At 49.2% G+C, this 23,029-nt stretch overlaps 1 protein-coding gene across 2 annotated transcripts in view; it reads left to right on the forward strand.

Moving 5' to 3' along the window:
- Positions 1-23,029, forward strand: part of EZR (ezrin) — a 49,024-nt gene that overhangs the window by 16,649 nt on the left and 9,346 nt on the right. For both annotated transcript variants that reach the window (XM_027082286.1, XM_027082296.1), the window contains 6 exons: positions 8,323-8,406; positions 12,874-12,969; positions 13,809-14,083; positions 14,651-14,734; positions 15,720-15,866; positions 22,608-22,704. In XM_027082286.1, coding sequence (XP_026938087.1) covers positions 8,323-8,406; positions 12,874-12,969; positions 13,809-14,083; positions 14,651-14,734; positions 15,720-15,866; positions 22,608-22,704 — 783 coding nt within the window. The remainder of the gene's footprint in view (positions 1-8,322; positions 8,407-12,873; positions 12,970-13,808; positions 14,084-14,650; positions 14,735-15,719; positions 15,867-22,607; positions 22,705-23,029) is intronic.

Genomic DNA, 23,029 nt, shown 5'->3' on the forward strand with positions numbered 1-23,029 from the left:
TTTACAAGAGCCTGGGCTCTCCCCTCTGCCCCGAGCTGGCTCCTGGTTTGTTAACGGAAGAGGCTGACTACAGTTCCTGCGGCTGGAATGACTGCTGGCCTCAGGGGAGCGCAAGTGTGCACCTGGAGGAGACGTGTTTCCTGCTGTGGTCACAGCGGTTTGTTTAGCAGCTGTGGCACCTTCTTCCTGAGAACGTAGCATATTTTTACTCACAACTTAAATGAAACAGTGAACTGAAGTTGAATTTTAGTTTTAAAAAATTCATTTTCTTTCATCTTCGTTTGCCCCTAACATTGTTTTCTTATCAATTTGAATACCAAATTGACCATAGTCTAGTTCAAATGACTTGTTTTCCAGCTGTTTCATATTTATAATCACTAAAGCAGCACAGAAAGTAGCAAGATCCTCAACGCAAATGTCCATCAGCAGTGAAGGTAGATAGAGACAAAGTGAGACATCCAGATGGGGGAGTATTACTTGGCGGTAAAAAAAAGGAACGAAGGGCTGATGCATGCTGCAACCTGGATAAATCTTGAAAACACGTTAAGTGACAGAAGCAAGTCACCAAAGCCCACATAGTGTATGATTCTGTTTCTATGAAATGTCCAAAATAGGGAAATCTGTGGAGACACAAAGTAGATTCTTGGTTGCCAGGGTTGGGGGGAAGGAGTTATGGGAGTGACTGGCAGTGGGCATGGGGTTTCTTTTTGCGGTGATGAAATGTTCTAAAATTAGATAGTGGGATTGGTTGCATAACTCTGTGAAGTTGCTAAAGGCCACTCAGTTGCATATTTTAAAATGGGTGAATTTTATGGGATGTAAGTTGTATTTCAACAAAGCTGCTGTAAAGAGTAATGACTCAATGATGAAAATCAAAATACAATGTCTCTAATTATTCAATTAAGTGAACCAAGTAGCATCTGAAGAAGGTTTTATAATTCATTTCAGTTGTGCGAATTTTTCCTCATCATACTCCCCTGCGTTTCTTCCCCCATTTGTGGGAGAAAGTTTACCATACTACTTCCTGTCAGAGCCTCTCGAAGTATTTGAAAGGTCTTACCCAGATATTTGAAAGCTGCAGAAGTTGCTGAAGTGGCACCTGCAGAAGAGGCTGGAATGTTGGGAAACAGCACGGCCACTTTAAATGACCGCGAAAGGTCAAGCTCTCAGTGTAATCCTGGCGGTGCTTAGATAGTTCTCCTCAGACTAATTTTTGAGTAAATGCAGGTGTGATAATACAGGGATTAATCTGTCATCACTGAATCCACTGCCTGCAATTCAAGCATTCAGACGTTACTCTTTGAATTTCCCTTTCATGGTTTTCCTGATTCCGCGTACATAGGAAAATCACTGCAAACTTTTATTTCCCCTGCAGTGTCCTGGCTACTAAAATTACCTAAACCTGGTTAGTCTAAGAAGATGTAAAACGGCTGCTTGTCTGTAAAGTTTGTGGAAGAACTGGTCTTGAACTTTTCCCTCCTGCCTTGGTGTTTAGTATGGTGTGAATTTATTCTGTAAACAGTGTGATGGGGGCGGGTGGTTTTCTTACATGAAGTTTAAAGTAGTTCAGGAGGAAGTAGACATTTCTCAAAGGAAAAACTGCAGGACTAGATTTATTTACCAAAATGAGGAAAATGAGTGAGATAATTTGACAGCCAAAAATTCAGCAATCATACATGGGTTAGAAGTAAAATACAGTATTTTATTGTCAACTCAGTATCTTTTCTACATCTCTTAGACATTTAGAAGGCCTTTTAGATACCAATTTGATAAAATGAAACCGAGAAGACTCAAAAATCATGTTCTTCCAAAGTGTATTCTGAAAAATACTGGTCCTTTGGGATATTCCATGGGAAAAAACCTGTAGGCAGAAGAATCTGGGAGACCTAGACTGAGGCACCATCTTGGAATTTCACAATTTGCATTAATACAGCAAAGACTCTCAGAGCCTTTCAGTTAAAGAAAGAAAGAAAGAAAAAGAAATAGAGAACCTTAACCTGTGTGACCCGAAAATACTGCTTTCCCACCCACCATGCTTTGTCCCTCTCTCTTTAAATTCAGATAATTTTGCAGAAACTACACAGCCAGTGATTTGGATGGTGTCAGAAGCCACTCCTATAATTAAGCTACAGAATGTTAGAAGATCCCTTACAGATAGAGTCATTTCCATTTTATAAAGGAGCTGGGAGTGCCTCCTTCAGACTGGGGCTAGGCCCGGAGGCGATCCTGCCCACCGCCTGCTGTCAGGCCTGTGTCCCGTGATTGCCCAGCAAAGCTGGGACGGTGGATTCATTTGATTTTAATAGGGTGAATTGTTATTGAACTTACATTTTTAAAAAACAGCTTGGGGTTTAACACCTTTAATTCCCTTTTTTATTGGAAAAAGAGCTGTCAGTTGCATTGGAGCAATAAAACCTGTACTATCCTCTGTGTCTGGTTAGAGAGTTACATCCCTGTCCTTGGAAATGTGAAAACAGGTGTGAGCTTTTCCTTTGTCCATGAAAACAGCCTCCCAGCCGGCTCGTAATAGTGGCATGTAGTTACTTATTTTCTCATGAACCTTCCCATTCCCTCTGCATGTGCACAGCTCTAGCTCCGATTGCATCTCACCTTGGGCCTTTGGACTTCAGACCGAGCATTTCAGAGCTGGAAAGGACTCAGGTCATCTAACCCAGACCCTCTCTTTGCAGATCAGAGAGCTGAGGCCCCAGGGAGGAAGACCTTCACAGGTCACCGTGCCATGGGGCCTCAGGGCTCCCAGGCTCTCGCCCACTGTTCCAGGGGTCAGTGAATCTGGCTGGTCCTCAAAATCATTTGAGTGGCTTTTAAAAAATACAGGTTCTTGGGTTGAGGCCCAGAAACTCAGGTGTTTGAGAAGCTGCTCTGGGGATTCTAATGGTTAGTCCTGAAGGACTGGGGTGTGTGGCATCTATTTGAGGGCCACCTATTTAAGTCGTAAGCGGCAGGCCGCCCCCCCCCCCCAGGAGGCACTGATTGGTGCCTCGAAGGCATGCACGGTGCCGACCTGCTGGAGTGGGCTGGGAGCAGAAGGTGAAAGCTATTATGGTTCCTCAGCCTGTTGATGGTAGTTTTGAGCTGAGCTAACCCATAATGAGAATAGCAAATAGCATTTTTAAAAGGGTAGATTATTAAGCAGAAGGAAATTAGGGAGTATTACAATTAGGTGTTCATCATCTTCATTAACTAAGGCAAAGGTAGGTGGGTTTATGTGTTGAATCCTGATATTAAACGAGATACGCATTATATAGTTAAGTGGCCTGGTGCAAATACCTGTGAAACACCAGTCATTATATTCATGAAAAAGAAAAGTGCCTGGTGTTTTGCTTAAATTTAAGAAGCTTTACTGGCTAGTTTCATTAGTTCTTGTTTTAGAAATAAGACGAAATTCATTGCTATTTTTGTTTTTAGGCATTTGTCTCTTGCATATACTGATATTTTAGTAATAGATCAGAAACCTACCTCTCTTATTGAAATGAAAACTCCTGCTAAGCTGGCTACTATCAGAGGCAAAAAAGAAGAAAGATTTTTCTGCTGAATATGGTCAGTGTGAAAAACACACAAATACTCACTAAAAACCTCATTTTCCTCAAGGGGTTCAGACACCTTCAATACCAAGTTTTGTGTCTAGGATACATTATCTTACTCTAAAATTCTGACCCAGTATGTAGCTGTTTTTAAAAAAAAAAACCTTGTTATTTTAAATCCGTAGAGTGCTAATGTAACTCTCATACTGAAACTTATGAATTTCCATTATAAATAGTGGACTATGATTATGTCTGGTTCCTTTTAGATTCCTTTTAGATTCATTTTGGAACTGTAACTACAGCTTTGTGCCATAGCTTCAAAAGGAGTAGCATTTGGAGGAGAGACATGAATTACTAAATTATCATCTACACCAACCACATGGCTCTCTGTGTGTACGTAATGGGTTGGGGTACATGGGCAGAATTAAACTTTTATCACCACTGCCCCCACCAAACAGAGCAGAATGTTAGAAAGGGTTTCAGTATTTTGACCAGCCTGGCATAAACATTGCCCTTTTGGTGGGTAGATTTTAAATGACTAACTGCATACTGTACACACCTGTACCGCACGTTACTATGTGATTTTGCTGCCTTCAGAGAATATTGCCTTTGAGAAAAGTGTGTGATCTAGGGGGAAATACGAAGACAATAAAAATCGCAAACCATGTGCTTTTCTCCAGCCTTTGCACGTGGTTTGGGTTTGTGTGGTGATACGTTTCACCCTGGACCTCCAGCTTTTCGTGGGACCATTCTCACACTTATCGTGCACAACCACGTCATCCCACTTTATTTCTGTGACACCACTGCAAACACGAGTGCTAGCTTTTTCCAGGTACACATTGAGTTCCCTAAAAACAATTGAGGGGCTTCCCTGGTGGCGCAGTGGTTGAGAATCTGCCTGCCAATGCAGGGGACACGGGTTCGAGCCCTGCTCTGGGAGGATCCCACATGCTGCGGAGCAGCTGGGCCCGTGAGCCACAACTGCTGAACCTGCGCGTCTGGAGCCTGTGCTTCGCAACAAGAGAGGCCGCGATAGTGAGAGGCCCGTGCACCGCGATGAAGAGTGGCCCCCGCTTGCCGCAACTAGAGAAGGCCCTCACACAGAAACAAAGACAGAACACAGCCATAAATAAATAAATAAATAAAACCACATATTGTAAAACAAAACAAAACAAAAAAACCCAATTGATTACCAAGGAAACCTAACAGGATAATAAAAAGGAGAGTTAGGATTTAGGTATGTTTCCTTAATATGCCAAAGCCTGATTTCTTCTAAAGCCCCTGGCTAAGTGGACCAAAACATGAATATAAATGGTCCTGTCGTCTGAGTAAATGCTCCATCTTAAACTTTGATGGAAGTTTATGCTGTATCTCAGTACATTATTACAGATCTGTAAAGTTTAAAAGAATCTTAGTAGTCTTTCTAAACATGGACCAGCTTAACATGCTGCTGATTTAGGCAGTGCCGTGCTGCGATCCTCAGTCAGGGTAGGAGCATCCCCTGTATCCAGAGGGCATTTTGGGGTGCGTGTGTGTGTTGGGGGTACTTTTAGAGGACTGGGGATGCCTGGTGTTTAGTGGGTGGGCTCGGGGATGCTAAACATCCTGCAGTCCTTGAGGTAGTCTCGCAGAAGGAACACTCGTGCTGGCCCAGAATAGCATTTCACCCCCGACCCCATTAGAGACACGCGTAGGGTGACGACTGGTCAAGGGACACGCGCGCAGTCCTGCGGGGCAGCTGGGCTGGAGATCATTAACGTGCTGTTCATTCAAGTGTTTAGCTTTCACGAGTTCTCCCGTCTCAACCTGGGTCCCAAGATTGTAGACCATGCACTGTAAATGAAATACACATATATTGATTAAAATCACCTTGCTTTTGTAATTTTAGGGGGTGTCTGAAAATGAACATTTTGGTGCCTCCCCAGATCAGAGCTGGGCGTTGCTCTTTCCGACGGGGCTGGTGGGCACAGCGGAGGGGAAGGCTGTCTGCCTCCCGACACTGGTCCCAGCCGTGCCTGTGACTGCAGCCCGAAGAGCTTAGCCTGATCGCTGGCCTGACCCCTTTGTTTGCGGCCATACACCAGACTGCAGGATTGCCTGGGTGTTGCAGCTCAGGGAAGGAAGTCCCTGGAAAGACCAGAGCAAGTGAAGCTTGGCGGAATGTCTCACAGGAGCTGCTGATGGTCTTTTTTTTTTGCTTATTTTTGGCTGTGTTGGGTCTTTGTTGCTGCACGCGGGCTTTTCTGTAGTTGCGGCGAGCGAGGGCTACTCTTCATTGCGGTGCGTGGCCTTTTTTCATTGCGGTGGCTTCTCTTATTGCGGAGCACGAGCTTCAGTAGTTGGCGGCACGTGGGCTCAGTAGTTGTGGCTCTCAGACTCTAGAGCGCAGGTTCAGTAGTTGTGGCACATGGGCTTAGTTGCTCCATGGCATATGGGATCTTCCCGGACCAGGGCTCGAACCCGTGTCCCCTGCATTGGCAGGCGGATTCTTAACCAGTGCGCCACCAGGGAAGCCCTGATGGTCATTTTAAGTGCCTGTGATGGGAGGTGCAGTTTTTGTGGGTTGCGCAGACCTTCCCAATCCACTTAATTTTTAAGAAAGTTCACTTTCTACATACTACTGGCTTGTTACATCTAATCTCAGCAAAAGTATTCATTTTGCGGGTTCTTTGCTTTTTCAGAGAGTTGTGTGAACTTTGAGTCAAATATGAACCAGCTCAGAACCTTAAAATAGTTTTTTTCTAAATTCCTGTTAATGAGTTTGCAAAATGGTTAAAAATAGTGTGACGGTCACTTTTTTATGTTAATTATTAGCATTGGTTTCCAGAGGTGACATTTTTTTCTTGGTCCTCAAATTTAGAGGTGATCGAGATGTAGGAGTTAGAGTCTGAAATCTCCTACGCGTGAACCTCTGGTCTCTTATACGCACCTTAACCAGGGTAGTGGCATTTGGTACACACTGTTTGGTGGTTCAGTTTCTGAATCAGTAGGTAACAGAGAAAGAAGAGCGTATCTGAGGCCCAGCATTTGTCAGCCCCGCGTCCCTCCACTTCAGTTTCGAGTGTGACATTCATTGTGGGCTTATGAGTGTAATTTAATTTGGAGCTGCGTTTGTTACAGAGTATTTGACTTTGGGGCTGCTTCTCACATCTCTCTCATGTGCCCTTGGAACCGTAATTGAGAGAGACTTGCATTGTAGCAGCCATTTTGTGATTTCTTTAAATTATTGCTGGCAGGAAAAGGAAGAAACTTAGGTTTTTATATTTTAATAAACTTGAAGAATCCAAAACGTGCCTAGTCTTCTCAGTAAACTTCAGTTCTTTAATTTGTAGACTTGTGATTGGAGAGGAAACGTTTATTAAAATCTGGAAAATTATGCCTGACTTCTCTATATGTTATATCAGTCAGAGAACCTTTAAGACAGGCTGTATGTGTGTCAAAGTATCTTTCAATCATCACAGTCTTGAGTGTTAGGGGAAAAATGATTTGTAAAGACTAATTTTTGTTCAACTTAGACAGAGTCTTAAGTATCCAGCCAAGGCATGACAACACGTTCGGAACTCGCCACTTTTTAGTTCTTATATCAGGAAGCTAAATAATACATTTAGGGGACTTCCCTGGTGGTCCAGCGGTTAAGAATCTGCCTTCCGATGTAGGGGACACGGGTTCAATCCCTGGTTGGGGAACTAAGATCCCACATGCTGCACGGCAACTAAGCCCATGCGCCGCAACTACTGAGCACACGAGCCACAACTAGAGAGAGAAGCCCGCACGCTGCAACAAAAGATCCTGCATGCTGCAAGGAAGATCCTGCGTGGCCGCAGCTAAGACCCAACGCAGCCAAAAATTAAATAAATAAATTTTTTTAAATAATAACTACAGTCAGTCAGTCTGTGTCCTCGTTACATTTCTGTCTGTGTTAGGACGAATTTGGAATATATGTCTATCCAGCTATTTATATATTTCACGTGAAAAATAGTGAGAAGCAAGCATTTCTTAATGTTAAGCATTATAGCTGCTGTGTTATTTTCCTTTGGGACCGTGATATAAGGTAGCTAGATTTGCATGTTTTCCATATGCTAGCAAATTCTGGGTTTTTTCAAGCGATAAATTGGAAAATGACCTTGAAATAAATTTCCTTAAACCACCAATATGGCACTATTAGAGACATTTTTTCAGGCCTTCCCATCACTACCACCTTGTGACCTTACTATGCTAGTAATGCTTCCATGTTCCCACTGTCTTCATAATTACCTTTTCAGATTACTACATAGTATTCTGTTCTCTCCGATGTGTCTGTGACCATTTCGCCCTTTCTCTCTTCACTGTCGAGGTGGTTTCTGAAGTTGCTGGCAGCATGGTGCACAGACCCTCCTCTGTCCTCTCCCGTCACTTACAGACTTGGTGTGAATGCCCAGAAACGGCTTCACTTAGCTGTCGTGGGGCCAAAATGTGAGACGGTGTATGGAAAATATGTTGACAGTTATCAAAGTATTTTGTAGAAAAACAGCTCAGACCTGAGCGTGCCTGTGCTTTATTAAAGCCACGAGGGCACACATTTGGATCCAGACTGCACGCGCAGGCACAGAGCTGGGGGCGTGTGGTGTGTGTTTTGGGGTTGGGGGTGTGTGTCTGTGTGTGGTGACAGGTATGAGAATGGGTGCGGAGGAGGGACATACTCTCACCACGTTGCCCAGGACCGTTGAGTTCAGGTGGGGCACTCGGAGATTATTAAAAACACCCGGTTAAGTGTAATGTGTCCCATTCTGTTTTCTAGATCAACGTCCGAGTTACCACCATGGACGCGGAGCTGGAGTTCGCCATCCAGCCAAATACAACAGGAAAACAGCTTTTCGATCAGGTTGGTTTCTGTGAACTTGAGAGAGCGGGTTCCCAGGTAGAAAAGAGTGTTTGCAGCATCGGAATCACTTTGCCGAGCGTATTTACTACCTTGGTTGGCTGCTAGCTTCTCGCTGTGGAGCAGACCCTGCCAGCGGGGTTCAGCTGCCGTAAACACTCTCCCCGGGGGGCCCCTGTTCGCAGTCCCGAGGAGAAGGGGCGCCGTGCAGTCTTCACGAGCCGGAGCCTCACCCGAGAGCTCTGGCTGCCGCCTCTCCCGCTGGGGTCTCCACGGTCCCCCTGGCCGTTTCCTGCCATCTGGTTCGCGGCCGGGGTGCAGTGGAGGACAGCATGGGGCCAGGCGGCCTCTCTCCAGCACTCCCTGCAGCCGCAGAGTCCTGAGCCCCTCGGAGGTCAGCACACACCCTTCCCTCCAGCCAGGTAACAGCCCAGCCGCGCTCCTGCCCCTCTCTTCATGGAAGCTGAAGGTGACGCAGAGTTCTAATAAGCGCGGTGCACCACCGTGAGGGCCGTGATAACTCTTCCATGCAACGGTTCCAAGCTTTAGACAGAGCGAGAGCTACCTTTCTGGGCTTTGTAAATTCTGCTCTGGGACTGAGGACCCAGTAGGGCGCCGGGGCAGGGTGTGCGTTCACAGGCACCTGCACCGTCGGCGGCCTTCCTGAGAGGCCCCGCCGGTCGGCCAAGCCATGCTCTGCATCCCAGCACCAAACTGGAAAGTGGAGCGGAGTCCTGGCAAATGTAGAAACTATAGGTGACTCACCCTGGGCCTGATGGGCTCTCCCTTTCATCCCCAAAGCCAGCACCCAGCAGGTTAATTTCCCCAAGCCAGTGAGCAGGGCCTGGGGGCTCACACCTCAGCGGAGGGGTCGAAGGCAGCCTCCGCTCTCCCTGTGCTGTGATTTTGAGGCCATTCCCTGGCCGTGCCTCACCTGATAACGATAAAGACATTTACTGCCTGGGGCGGGACTGGACTTGGGGTGGAAATCGAAGGGTTTCTCCTGAAAGAAAATCCTGGCACCATATGGGGGCAGTGGTGAGAGCACGGACGGGGAGGAAGCGGGGGCTCGGGTCAGCACTGCCTGCAGCTAGCGTGCCCCTCAGTCACCAGAGTTAGTGTTGGAATTTTTTTCAGTATTGTGTGTTCCTGTTGTGAAATACCCTGTAATCTGAGGACTTGAGGCTGGAGCGGACCTGTGGAACCGCTCCTGGAACCGCTCGTGGGTCAGCGGAACATGACTCGGTCTGTGGTAGAACTGTGGACACAGAGGCCTGGCAGGAAAGGCCGTCTCCACAGCCTTGACCCCAGTTGCACCTCGCTCTTTGAAGATCCGCTTGTTCATGCCTCCGCCGTGGTGCGGTGAGGCGGGGATGCTCAGGCCCCGTCGGCGCACGTGGGCCGGCGCCCCTCCGCCACGCCGGGCATGTTTCCTCCTGAACGGACATCCGGGAGGGGCTGCGGGCTGCGCGGGGCTCTGCGTCCTTTCTCTGCTGCTCCACCTGATGCGCTTCTAGGTCTCGGAAGCTCATCCACGGGCCCAGCTGCCAGTCACTGAAATGTGGTCCTTAACTGGCATCGGTTGAAGGAGACTTGGAAGGTAGTTAGTCTGTCCGATTCTCTCCTACCCCCTCTGTCACTTGAGTCTCCTCAGCAGTAGCTGTCCCCCAGCCCCTGTCCCAGTGCTGTTGCTTCGTCTGTGACTAGATTCTAGTCCAGGGCTCCGAGGTGACGGAGGCCCTCACAGAGACCATCGCAGAGGCCGGGCGGGGCCATGGTGCTTCCCCACTACTGCAGCTGCCGACGTGCTGAGAAAGGAGTTCCTGCCACGTGACTCTCTGCTCACTGTTTTCATCACCAGAAAGTATCAATAGTATTTTCCAGCTGTCGCTTGAGACTGACTTAAGTAGACACATCCCTGCCTTTGCCTTTCGCAAAACGTGCCATTTAAAACAACACAGAGGGGCTTCCCTGGTGGCACAGTGGTTAAGAATCCACCTGCCAATGCAGGGGACACAAGTTCAAGCCCTGGTCAGGGAAGATCCCACATGCCGCGGAGCAGCTAAGCCCGTGCACCACAACTACCGAGCCTGTGCTCTAGAGCCCGCGAGCTGCAACTACTGAGCCCACGTGCCACAACCACTGAAGCATGTGTGCCACAACTACTGAGCCTGCGCTCTAGAGCCCGCGAGCCGCAACTGCGGAGCCCGAGTGCCACAGGTACTGAAGTCCGCGCGCCTAGAGCCCGTGCTCCACAACAAGAGAAGCCACCGCAGTGAGAAGCCCGCACAGCGCCACGAAGAGTAGCCCCCGCTCGTCGCAACTAGAGAAAGCCCGTGCGCAGCAACGAAGACCCAACGCAGCCAAAAATTTAAATACATAAATAAATAAATAAATAAAATAATAAAAATAAAACACCACAGAGGCATAGATGAAGGAATGGCCCCCACACCCGTCCAGGCGTGGCTTGCGTGCTGTGTGTCGGCTTTAGGCTGAGGTAGGGACATTAGAGAGAACAGTGATTGTATTTTTCTAGGAATGCTGGGTTTCCCTCGCAGAGAGGACTGACAGGTCAGTTTTTAGAATGGACTGCAGAAAGGAAGGTTGTTTACTTCTGTTTTGTTGTTTTGGGGGAGCCGTAGGGAGAGAAGTAGGGCTTTGAAACACGTTGAGGACAGTTGTCCTGGAAGTAGACGGAAGAGTCATACGTAAAGATGGGTGGCAGATCAGGGAACCCAGGGACAGGCTTCCACCGAGAGAGTGAGGGACCCGGGTCAAGTCCACGGCTCCAGTCTGATCGGCTCCGTGAAGGGGGACCGGCCACATCGGAGCAGATGGAGAAGAGGAGTCTGAAGATCAGCGAGGGTCTGACAGGCACGGGGCAGGGAAGTCAAGTGGACAGGAAATGGTTTCACGCCGGTCAGACCCAGGCTAAGGCTGCAGCTGGGTGGATGGAGTGGAAGGAGAGGTAGAGTGGCTTCTGTACATGGGGCTTTCTTGTGCGGCTTTGGACAGCCCGCAGAGGAAGGCGAGGCAGGTTTCGTATCCAGATGTTGAGATGGAGGTTTAGGAAACTAGCAGGATTGGGTATAGAAAACCTGGTCTTTCAGTCAGCTTCCTCTATACTTGGCTACCACGAAAAGCAGAACTGGGGCTTCACCAGACTTGCGGGGAGAGCTCTGGTAAGAGTCAAAACTGCCTTCCTGTCGCTTCGTGATGAGGACTCGGGTCTAGTCCCTCCTCCCCTTTTTTGGGTGAGTGAAGGGAGTGAATGAGCAGGTCATTCCCTGGCCTGTAGTAAACGGAGACTCGGGAGCTCCGCAAGCATCTGGCCCCACAGCCCAGGCCAGTGCAGAGACAGGCTCAAGGCAGACTTTGTTTGGTGTTTCAGTTTTTATTGTAAGTGCTCCAGATACCTGATTTTCATTTCTAGTGTGTACATCCCTCTTTCCCCTTAAATATGATAGAAGCCATATATTTGAAGAATAGTAACCTTTTTTTTAAAGGCTTAACATTATATGTCATGGAATTTAAAACTATGCGGCAGAGTTTTGACAGTATTCAACAAGTGTCCACGGCAAGTTGCTTTTTGACTTCAAGACACAAGAGTAACCATCGTGGGGCTGTCAGTGTAATGGACCACAGGAGACTTTTGTCCTAGTACTGGAGAGAATTTTAAAAACGTGAAACGCACTGTGACCTAGGGCTGAATTCCACCTTCCTGTATCAGAATTTCACGTTTCTGGAGGTTGAAAGTGCTCGTCGCCCCTTGGCATGCGTGAAGCTGAGCACTCCCCCCCTTCCCTGGAAGCTTGTTGCCCGCCGCCTTCTATACTTTCCCGGGACCGCGGCTGCCCTGACCCCACTGAGCGGAGGCCCAGCCAGCTGCCGAGGAGCAGAGACGGGCATCCAGGGGAGGCTCTGCTTCACGTTGGTGTCTTTCAGCCCCTTTTTCATGTGGGCTCCCCGACAGGTGCAGTCACACCTGTGACACACACACACTTTTACCGGTGGGTGTACCTGGGTTACGGCCCATTCCCTGTGGCCCACCTAGCTGTCTTTACTCAGAAACGCATAATGGAGGACAGAGGAGTAGGGGTGACATTTTATAAGATTTAAAGTTAACCCTAAATCTGCTCAAATTTATATTAAAAGTAAATGGTTCAGGGACTTCCCTGGCGGTCCAGTGGTTAGGACTTGGTGCTTTCACTGCAGGGTTCTGGGTTCAATCCCTGGTCAGGGAGCTAAGATTCCACAAGCTGCACAGTGTGGCCAAAAAAAAAAAGAAAAGTAAATGGTTCACGTCTTAGTAACAGACGGTGTAGCGGAGGCCTGCCCGCGGCGTCTAAGCTGGCGCCTCGCTCTCCTGGCAGCTCTGCTGCACCGTGTGATGGTGGCAGCCCAGGGCCACTGCCATCCAGAGAGTTCCTCATGACTGTTTCGCCCCCCTCCCCCGTCTCTTTCACACAGGTGGTTAAGACCATCGGCCTTCGGGAAGTGTGGTACTTTGGCCTCCAGTATGTAGATAATAAAGGATTTCCTACCTGGTTGAAACTTGATAAAAAAGTAAGTCGTGTTAACTATTTACAGGCTATTAATTGGGTTTGGTCTACTCTGTTGACATTGAAACTCTGTCTTTGGTTTTGTGTTCCTTTCTATTTGTGTAAAAGTTTTTAAAGACAGAGAGGTTGCAGGTTTCCAGTAAATGGAGGTAGTTGCTGGAAATGAGATCCTGGCATTTCTCCTTACTGCTCCCTTATTGGAGTGTGTGATGCTTAATTGCTCAGCTTTTAGTTGACCTTAGCTTTTGTTTTTTTTTTTTTTTCCAATGAGATTGTTAATCTTATAAACCATGAATCATCCACTGTTTTGTAAGAATCTGTTATTGCTCTGTTTGAACCTGTGATAAGAGTTTCAACTCCAAAGACTGGATAATTGCATTAACAATTACAAAGAAAAGCAGTAAGCTAAATGTGTTTTCTCCAGACAGTTTCTCTCTTTTCTCCAACTCCTGCTTTCCCTCCCATATTACTGGACCGATCAGGAGGGTGATTGGAGGCATGGAAGGGGGTGGGGGGCGTGAGGAATTACTGAGAGTGAGCTCATGGTCCAGGGCTGGCCTGGCCATGTGGACAGAGGCCAGATTCACGGGTCACTCAGGCAGTCCCCTGGAGTTGATAGCATCGCCCCCAGAAAACCAAGGCTGGGGCTGGGGCTAGTGTGAGGGTGTAACAGGACTCTCACTGGCCTTCTGTCTTCCATGCTAAAAAGGTGACTTTCAGAACAAACACTATCTTCTGAAAACTGGCCTGAAGGATGCTTTTGAGTCAGTGGTTAAAACCTGTGTTGGGAAGGCAGGTCTTTGTCTTTTGAACTTGCAGTGAGGTTTGGCCTCTGCCGCCCAGGTGTCCGCCCAGGAGGTCAGAAAGGAGAACCCTCTGCAGTTCAAGTTCCGGGCCAAGTTCTACCCCGAAGACGTGTCCGAGGAGCTCATCCAGGACATCACCCAGAAGCTTTTCTTCCTGCAAGTGAAGGAGGGGATTCTCAGCGATGAGATTTACTGCCCGCCCGAGACGGCGGTGCTCCTGGGCTCCTACGCTGTGCAGGCCAAGTTCGGGGACTACGGCAAGGAGCTGCACAAGTCCGGGTACCTTGGCTCCGAGCGGCTGATCCCCCAAAGGTGAGCCGGCGGGGGCCGGGCCCGCGTGCAAGCGTCGTGTCAGGGAGGGTCGGGAGGCAGAAGGGCTTTGTGGAGGGCGAGTGTTCTGCAGGCTGGGGACTCTGTCTGCAGTCACGGGCTGGCCTTCCGCAGGCCCTGCCACCCCTCGGTGGACCCTGGAGTGGCCTCTGCGACAGAGGGACTCAGCAGGGGAGGGGGCCCTCCTCACAGGAGCCGCAGGTGCCGGAGCGGAACCATCTTAGCTCTCCCTGGTGTATATGGTAAACCGGCCCCTGTTCAATCTTTTTATTTACTGGCGGTCACATAAATTACCTCTTTTGGAAGGAGAGGCCACTTAAAATAAAACACCTTTTAAAAGTGTTTCCAGCAAGACTGGGTCTGTCTCATTCCAGGTTCTGAATCGTCCAGGCTGTTAATTGTCATAAATAGAAATGCCGCATCTTAGGAAGTAGATGGTTTTATTTGAAAGAACAGTCAGGGTCTGTGTGAGGGTGCTCAGTGGCCGGTCGCACGCTGCTCCCGGCCCTCTGGGGTGACGGCTCTGTGCCCTCTTCCTTTGCGATCCAGAGTCATGGACCAGCACAAGCTCACCAGGGACCAGTGGGAGGACCGGATCCAGGTGTGGCACGCCGAGCACCGCGGGATGCTCAAGTGAGTGCTGGGCTGGGAGCCGGTCTTCTTTGCAGGGGACTCGGGTCCTTCAGGTGACTCGCTCGGAGCCGTGCCTAGAGGGGCAGGGAAGGTAAGGAGCTGCTGGTGAGGTTTCTTCCCAAACGAAGCCAGCTGTTCCTCCCCACTGCCACCAGGGCAGAAGTGGTTTGGTTTACACCTTCAGTCCCTCCAGCCTTCTCCCCTCCTTGTTTCAGAGGAAAGAAAAGCTTGTGTCTGAAACTCTTCATTTTAGTCAAGGGGGCCGGAGCATTGCTCGCAGCCCACCAGGCATTTTCTTTTCCCTGTCACAGAGGTGCTGATTCGTTCATCGTCCATAAGGTGGTTGCCTTCAAAAGGTTGTAAATGTAAAAAAAAAAAAAAAGATCCCAAGTGAGAAACACTTGCTAATAAAGGAGCACCAGCGAGGTGTGGAGAGGGTCGGAGTGGGACCTGCGGTGGGTGAGAACGGAGCGGCCAGATGCCTGTCCTAGAATCCTCCTCTCGGGCACTGGCAGCAGCTCTTGGCATGATGTCCCGTCCTCAGAAGTTCATTTGCAGTTTGGGCCTCAGAGACTTTGTGTCCTTAGAGTTTCCTGCCTGACCCGAACATCTTCTGTGGAGAGAAATAACTCAAAACCCAAGCAGTGGCCCCAAGTGAGGCAGACGGTGGGCTCCCTGAAGCACGGTGTGGGCCACAGAGAGAGAGAGGTCGTGCCCGGTGATAGAATTTCCAAGGGAAGCCCTCTGTGTCCAGAGTGGGCAGCACGAGCCAGTTTGGTTCTTTCCTGACACGTGACGTACGCCCGTGGTCAGTGTCCAGGATGGCTGGGCGCCCACTTGGGGCACAGGCCGGCAGAGGGACGGAGGCACCTGGCCGTCAGCCCGTCCTCCATGATGCACTACGTTTCAGATCCCGGTGACGGTGTAACTGTTGAGCGCGGGGTGCACGCTGACGACGATGCCAATGTTTGTTCTCCCCACCCAGAGACAGTGCTATGTTGGAGTATCTGAAGATTGCCCAGGACCTGGAAATGTATGGGATCAACTATTTTGAGATAAAAAATAAGAAAGGAACAGACCTTTGGCTTGGAGTTGATGCCCTTGGACTAAATATTTATGAGAAAGATGATAAGTGAGTTGAACTTTATATTCTCTTTAGTTGGTGGGGCATCAGGCCTGGAAACCATGGAGAAAATGGCAGGTGTGCGTGTGGGTTCTTTTCAGAGCATTTAGCAACTTACTGGCCCAGTGTCTGACGCTTAAGAGCTTCGCGACTGTGACGTGGCCATGGCGGAGGTCGGTTCAGAGGTGTGCGTTATTCCTCTCTTAGCCTGTTCATCATTAGCACGTGTAGCACGTGCCGAGGGGCCCAGCAGGTGGACCACACCGGTCCGTGACCTCATGGACTTTGGAGCTTGTGAAAGAACAAGAGCTGCAGGAAAGCCAACTCCCGCCCCTTCCTGTGAGGCCGCCCCAGCTGCCTGTAGGTACCAGCACGCCCATGGCCACCAGCCAGCAGTGCTGGGCGGCTTGAGGTGTGTGCTGATCCGACCCAGAATATTTATGGTGCTATCAGGGACCTTGAGATTCTGCACACGGTAGTAGCCTTTCTGTGCGGACAGTCTGGCTAAATCCTCTGAACCTGCAGGAGGTACCCGATTGCCTCAGTGTGTTAGTTTGTGGAGTGGGCCCTGCTGCAGTTCAGTGCAGGCAGGCTGGCCTCCCCCGGCTTCCTTTGCCCATTCCTGTGGTTACCAGTTCTGCGCAGATGCCTTTTTCCTGCCAAGACACACACACACACACACACACACACACACAAATCATTCTGATTCGGCAAGGACAAGTTTTCCGCGGCGGTTCCCTGTTCCTTGGGCTTGGAGTGGCAGCTCACCTGTCTCACCTGCTCTTGGCTCCCCCAGGTCCCAGGTTCCCACCCCTACCCTGACGTTCTTGAGGGCAGCAGCGCCGCTTCTGACACACGATAACCTGTACAGAGTCCACCATAATCCCGGCCACAGGCGCTCTGGCCAGGACCCACAGTCCAGACCCATTTCCCCTGGGGTGGGGACCGGTGCCTGGCGTTCCAGCCCCTCCACCGCACGCCCAGAGTGGGTGGAGGAGAGCGTCTCCGCCGGGAGGCGCGGTGCCAGTCGGACGAATCCAGTTACACTTAGGACGTGGCGTGCTTAGCAGAGGGTCAGGGACTCGCCTGAGGACCCCGAAGTGAGTTACTGGGGACTCCTGGTTTGCTCCTTCCCCGGCGTGCTAGACCCAGTGCTGTGGACAGGCAGAAACAGTCTGCATCAGTCAGGGACTCGGGAAACCAGCCCTAGTTCTTGTGGAGGCCCCTGGGCTGGAGGGCGGGAGCTGGTCAGCAGGGAGCACCGCGGCCTCGTGGGAGTATACATGGGAAACCGCCTTCCTGAATGAGCAGATCTTGTGACGTAGCCAAGGCCGGGGCTTCCGAACAGGTTTTTCAAGCTGCCAGGTAGAGCCAGAGGCAGGGACGTGCTGTCAACTTGTGACTTCCCTCACCCACGCAAATCCCGAGTGAAACTCCGAGCAGCTTGGCTCTTCCAGTCCTGCCTCCGCTCTCCTCCCCTCCCCCAGCTTAGCTGTGAAACGGGCAACCTCTCAAAAGGGTCTTCTCCCCAAAGAAAAAAGTCTCTTGGGGTCCCTTTTTCATTGTACGTATAACAGTCAAGTTGGGAGCATGTAGGACAGGAAGCATTTGTCTTCCTTTCTGTAAACCCTTAGATCTGAAGAGGAGAGAACATCGAGAGGGAGGAATTAGGCAGCTTCCCCGCACGCTGCCGTCAGCGTGGGACAGAAAAAGTTGAGATGAGCTGTGTTATAACCCTACCCGGCATCCTCAGGCCACAACAAAAACTAGAGGAGCTGATCCTGCCCCAGATTCTTCAGTGCTTTGCAAGCACGCTTCTCCCCCGGCTTCGTCCCTCCCAGGGCTCACTCCCCTAGTCCTTCTGTCCGGAGGAGTTTCTGAATGTGCCACGGGCCCAGGGCTGCAGCAGGGAGGATGCTGGGAAAGGGCTGTAGACCAGGAGGGGGCGAAATGAAGGCCAAGTGTCTTTTCCCTTACATTCCTTCCCCGGCGTTGCAAATCATGTATTCTGATTTACATTTCTATTTTATTGGCATTAGAAATGATGTTTCAACCATTTAAGTACATTCTTTTTTTCCAGTTTCTAAAATTATGCTCACAGGCAGATTTCTTTGGCGGGCGCGGGGGCGGTTACGTCTTCGTGCCTTACCGTCAGTGGCTTAACCTGTATCGCAGAGGAGAGCAGAAGGCGATTCTCGGATCTGTGTGTGCTTTGTTTTAACAAATACGTCGGGTCACAGCTGTCAGACCATCCTCTCCTTTCTGTCCTTGGTACCCTAACTTGAACGCGGAACAGACAGAATTTTTGAATAACTTAGTTTCTTACAGAAGTTTGCCGCTGCGAGGACTCCGGTTAGACCACCTCTGGGGGACGTTTAGAAGCCCAGCTCAGACTGGCCGAGAAGAGAGGCTGGACACGTGCGGGGAGGGCCTGAGGAGAAGCCATGGTGGCTTCTTAGTGTGGCTGGGCGGGTGGCAGGAAGGGCGCCTGTGGGGAGAGTTTTCTGACGGGCCTGCCCTGCAGAGGGTGGGGGCAGGAGCGGAGGCCCAGGCGCGCCCCCCGCCCCCTCCGCTTAAGCGCCTTTTCTTCCACAAGGAAGTGTGGGAAGAGCTTCAGCCGCTGTTGCTTATCTCCGTTATCACTGCCACGGCCTCCGGGGGGGGGGGGGGGGGGGGGGGGGGCGCCTGGCAGCTCTTCTCTGTCTCTGTTCTTCCCCCTCCGTGAGGCATGCCATGATCTGCAGCCCATCCCCCCACCCCAGACCTTTCTAAACTCTTCAGTGAAAACTTTCAAAACACTGCAAAATGAAAAGCATTTCACAGTGAAGCCCACGTGCCCGTGGCCACGAGCAGCCTCCCATCAGCATGTCGCCACGGACCTTGTCACGCCCCTCCCCGTCCTCATTTCATGGCCCTCCGCCCCGCTGGCTGCCCCCACGTTGCAGAGTAAATTGCAGGCATCGGTATACTTCCCCCAAAATTGCATACTGTTCGCTAGAGCTCAGTATGTTTTGATTTTCTTTTGATGTAAAATTTAATTATAACAAAATGCACAATTCTGAGTGTTCCTTTGCTGACGTTAGACAGACACACGCCTGTGAAATCCAGGCTCCTGTCGAGAGGCGGAGCATCGTCCTCACTCTCTGCCGCGCATTTTGAATGTAAATGTTTTAACCCTTCATTTTGAAATCATTTCAGACTTTAAAAAGTTTCCAAAAATAGTAGGTACAAAGAATTCCCATGTGCCCTTCCGCAGCTTCCCCAGATGTCAACACCTTAACATAAACACAATCAGCATGGTCACCTTGATACATGATGCCCTTAACGGTCTTATCAGTTGTCCACCAGTGTCCCTTTCCTGCCCCAGGATCTGCCTGGAATCCCACCTACATTTAATTGTCACACTCCCCAGTCTCCTCCCATCTGGGACAGTCCCAAAGTCTGTCCGTCTGTCTAGCACAGCCTTGACACTTGTGAAGAGCACTGACCATTGACTCTTTAGAAAATCCCTCACCTTGGATCAGTCTCATACCTTCCCGTGATAAGATCTGAGGTTTGCGCTTTGGGCATGAATCTGACAGAAGTGCTGTCGCACCCTTGCAGGCAGCATGTGGTGTCGGAACATCCTGCTTCTGGTGTTGACTTTGATCTCGGGTCAAGGTGGCATTGGCCAGGCTTCTCTGCAAAGTTACTCACCTCCCCTTCGTAACGGACAAGTGTATTTAGGGGAGAGTCTTTGAAACTATGTGAATATCCTGTTTGTTAAACTTCATCTATTAATTCTGCATCCATTGATGAGACTTGCATGAAGCAGTTATTGTAATATTTGAGAAATGGTGATTTTTTTTAAAAAAACCATTCTATTTACACATATTAATGGAATTCTATAAGGAACCAATTTCTCCACTTACTGTTTAGTTACGTATGTTAATATGTGTTTTCTTCTGTGGGCCATAATCTATACTGTTATTTTGTAGCTAACATCGTTTGAGATTTGCTTTTCGGAGCCCCTCTGAGTGGCTCCTGGGCCCTCCTGACCCCATTATTTTCAAGGCACTTCCTACATACTGGTACCTCCAGGTGCTCCAGCCCTGGAATCGGCTGTTTCTCCAAAGAGCTCTGGTCCCCAATCTTTCGAGAATTACACTTTTAAAATTTGTGACTTATAAATCCTTTAGAAATCTTCTCTGTGGGTCCTTCTCTGTTTGTGTCCTCTGAGTGAACTCAAAAAAAAAAAAAAGAAAGAAGTCCTTGTAAGACTTTAATCTGCCAACTGTGGTCAAGAATAAAAGGAGGTTCTTTAACTTAGGGGTGAGTCATAATTTTCATGTTTAGTCCTCATCTTTCGATACTGCAGTCCTGCTTATGGGGCTATAAATTGTTATACGACGTTTCAGAGTGTTAAAAAAAGACAAACTTTGCAGGTACAGCAGAAAGAAGAAGCTGGAAGCCGTGGTGACAGGATGCCCAACCCTTGAGAGAAAGATGTCTGTCTAGCCTGAAGGTCCAAGTTTTCTGGGTTAGAAGCTATTTTGAGAGACTCGTATAGAACTAGGAGGCAGAGAACAGATCGTTGCGTTGGAAGCTGGGCCCACCGTGCTGCCTGCGTGGCCGAGAGCTGAGCAGCTGCTGGTTCCTGGCTCTTCTGCTCTGCCCAGCACGCTGGCCTTGTGTTTTGGAGGAAAGTGTTCTGAAGCAACAAGTGCCTACCCGATGTCTCTCTTTTACGGCCTTTCCACGTAAGGATAGAGGTTACGTCCGTGGCAGGACCAGGTGACATCCTGAGTTCCTTTCCAGTGCTCAGACACCTATATACAAAATTACTTCTTCAAACAATGTGTGTGTGTGTGTGTGTGTGTGTGTGTGTGTGTGTGTGTGTGTATCTCCCATATACAGTGGGAGATAAAATAACTGAACAAACTCCCTGCATGCTTTTTTGAGTGCTGTGAAGCATGTTAACCAGATGTATTTCAACGGGCATTGGTGATCCTATAGGACAAAACTAAAAAAAGGATGTATATCAAAAAGATTGGACACTTAGAACCACAGCCTGGCCAGTGCCCTGACTGTTGGGTCCCAGAAGCCTGTCGGGCTTAGGTGCCCACTCCCGGCCTTCAGAGGCCACGCCCACTGCCTTGACCTGGCTTGTGTTGTCATAACAGGACCTACATTGCCCATCAGTTTTTATTTAAACATGTCGGTAGGCAGTAGAGTCCTCCCCACTCCTGCTCTTTTCTAAATGGGAAGTTTCTCATGGCAAGGCTCATGGCAAGGACCGTTTTTCATGGCAGCATCTCTGAAAAGTTGCTTCTGGAATGGCATCCATGGTAAATGTGTTGAAAGAATAGGGTGGAGGAGATGAAGAAGAGGGTGGAAATTATGAGGTAAGTAGAGCAATGTGGTCTTGAAGTCATACCATAAGCTTTCCCAGAAATGCTAATTAAAAATCCGGAGTTTCGGCCAGTAGTGGACTAGTAGTGATTAAGTAGGACAGTAGTGGGGCTACTGTTAGGGTGTGTGATCTGAGAGCTCTCTTGGAACTTGGAGGATGACATGGGAAGGTGTCTGACCAGCCAGGAGAGCGTGCATCACCAAGATGAGAACTAGAGGGGCAGAATCCGTATACCAAGCCCTCAGCTCATCAAGAAGATATAACAATTGTGAATATACATGCACCCAACATTAGAGCACCTAATATATTAAGCAAATGCTAACAGTTTTCTGAAGGGAGAAACAGACAACAACACGGTAAGGAAACCTTGGACTTGAACCATACCAGCCCTTTCCTTTTCCACTGGTGAACAGCTGCCCTGGGTGTTAGCATGTACAGGAAACATAAGGTGTGGTCTTTGCCATCAGACTGCTCACCTGCCTGGTTTTCAAAGAACTAAATAATAATGCAGTAATTTAAATAACAAGAATAGTTTGTGTAGCATAAGGGACTGCACGTTGGTTGAGAGGGGAAAGGGAAAGTTGGTTGAGAGGGGAAAGGGAAAGGCGGCTGAAAGGGAGAGTGAGCTGGCCTGATGGTGCACGTCTGGGAGTGGTGGGGGAGGGAGGAGGGAGGCCCTTCCGTGCGAGGGGCGGCAGTGAACCCTGTGTTGAAAGGATGGGCTGAACCAGGCAGCTGGGTCTAGGTTAGAAGGCTGTTGGATGCGAAGTTAAGGACTGTGGATTTCATCCTGTAGAAACCGGGGGTGGGGTATTGGGGCGGCAGTGTTGACATTTTTCAGGAGGGGAATGGATTGACCAAAAGGGACATTAATCAGACAAGCAGACTGGAAGTAGGGTTCTGTAGGCAACAGAAGGAACTTGGTTGGTTAGGCTGCTGGCATGTGAGAGGTGGGGTTAGGGTGGTGATGTGGGAATGAATTGCAAAAGATGGTCATGAGAGATACTTCAAACAAAGGATGAAAGGATGTGCCTGGTTAGGAATCAGAGTTGACCTCAAGATGACAAGCCGGGGTGACTGGACGTAGTAACTGAGAAAGACAAATGCCAGTGGGAGCATATCAAGGCTTCCTAGAGCTTGACCCTCAGTGACACCCACCTGTCAGCTAACCTAGCACAGGTGGCAACTGTTCAGTTATGATGTACACTCAGTTATGATGTACACTACATAATAGGGTTCTCGGGCTAGCTTTGTACTTTTTAAAATTAAGCTAAAAGAAATTAAGAATAGATTTACAAACCTTTCTTAGCCAATCCAAGTACCCATCTAACTCTCCCGCCTTTTTTTTTTAACCTTAGGTTGACCCCAAAGATTGGCTTCCCATGGAGCGAAATCAGGAACATCTCTTTCAATGACAAAAAGTTTGTCATCAAGCCCATCGACAAGAAGGCTCCCGTAAGTTCATAACAGTTACAGGTTACTGTTTTTCATCTTGCAGCCAAATACGTTTCCAAGATAAAGGTCAGATTTCTCTGTGTGGCAAGGAGCCGGTGATACTCAGAATTACCTGTGTGTGTGTGGGCGGGGGGAAGAAGTCCCAGTAGGTTACATGGAGGGTTAAGGTCCCCTTGGGCCCCGCCACTGGGCATTGCAGTAGGAGGCTATGGTGGAACCCAGCAGGTCCGTCAGAAGCCAGCTGACTCTTGTCATCTAAGTTTCCAAATGGCCTTCATTCCTCATGAAGAAAAGGGCGGTTCTGAGTCATCGACCTTTGCTAAAT

The sequence above is a fragment of the Aethalodelphis obliquidens genome, unplaced genomic scaffold, assembly GCF_003676395.1.
Source record: "Aethalodelphis obliquidens isolate GAN/ISIS:26980383/991018 unplaced genomic scaffold, ASM367639v1 scaffold3, whole genome shotgun sequence".
Lineage (NCBI taxonomy): Eukaryota > Metazoa > Chordata > Mammalia > Artiodactyla > Delphinidae > Aethalodelphis > Aethalodelphis obliquidens.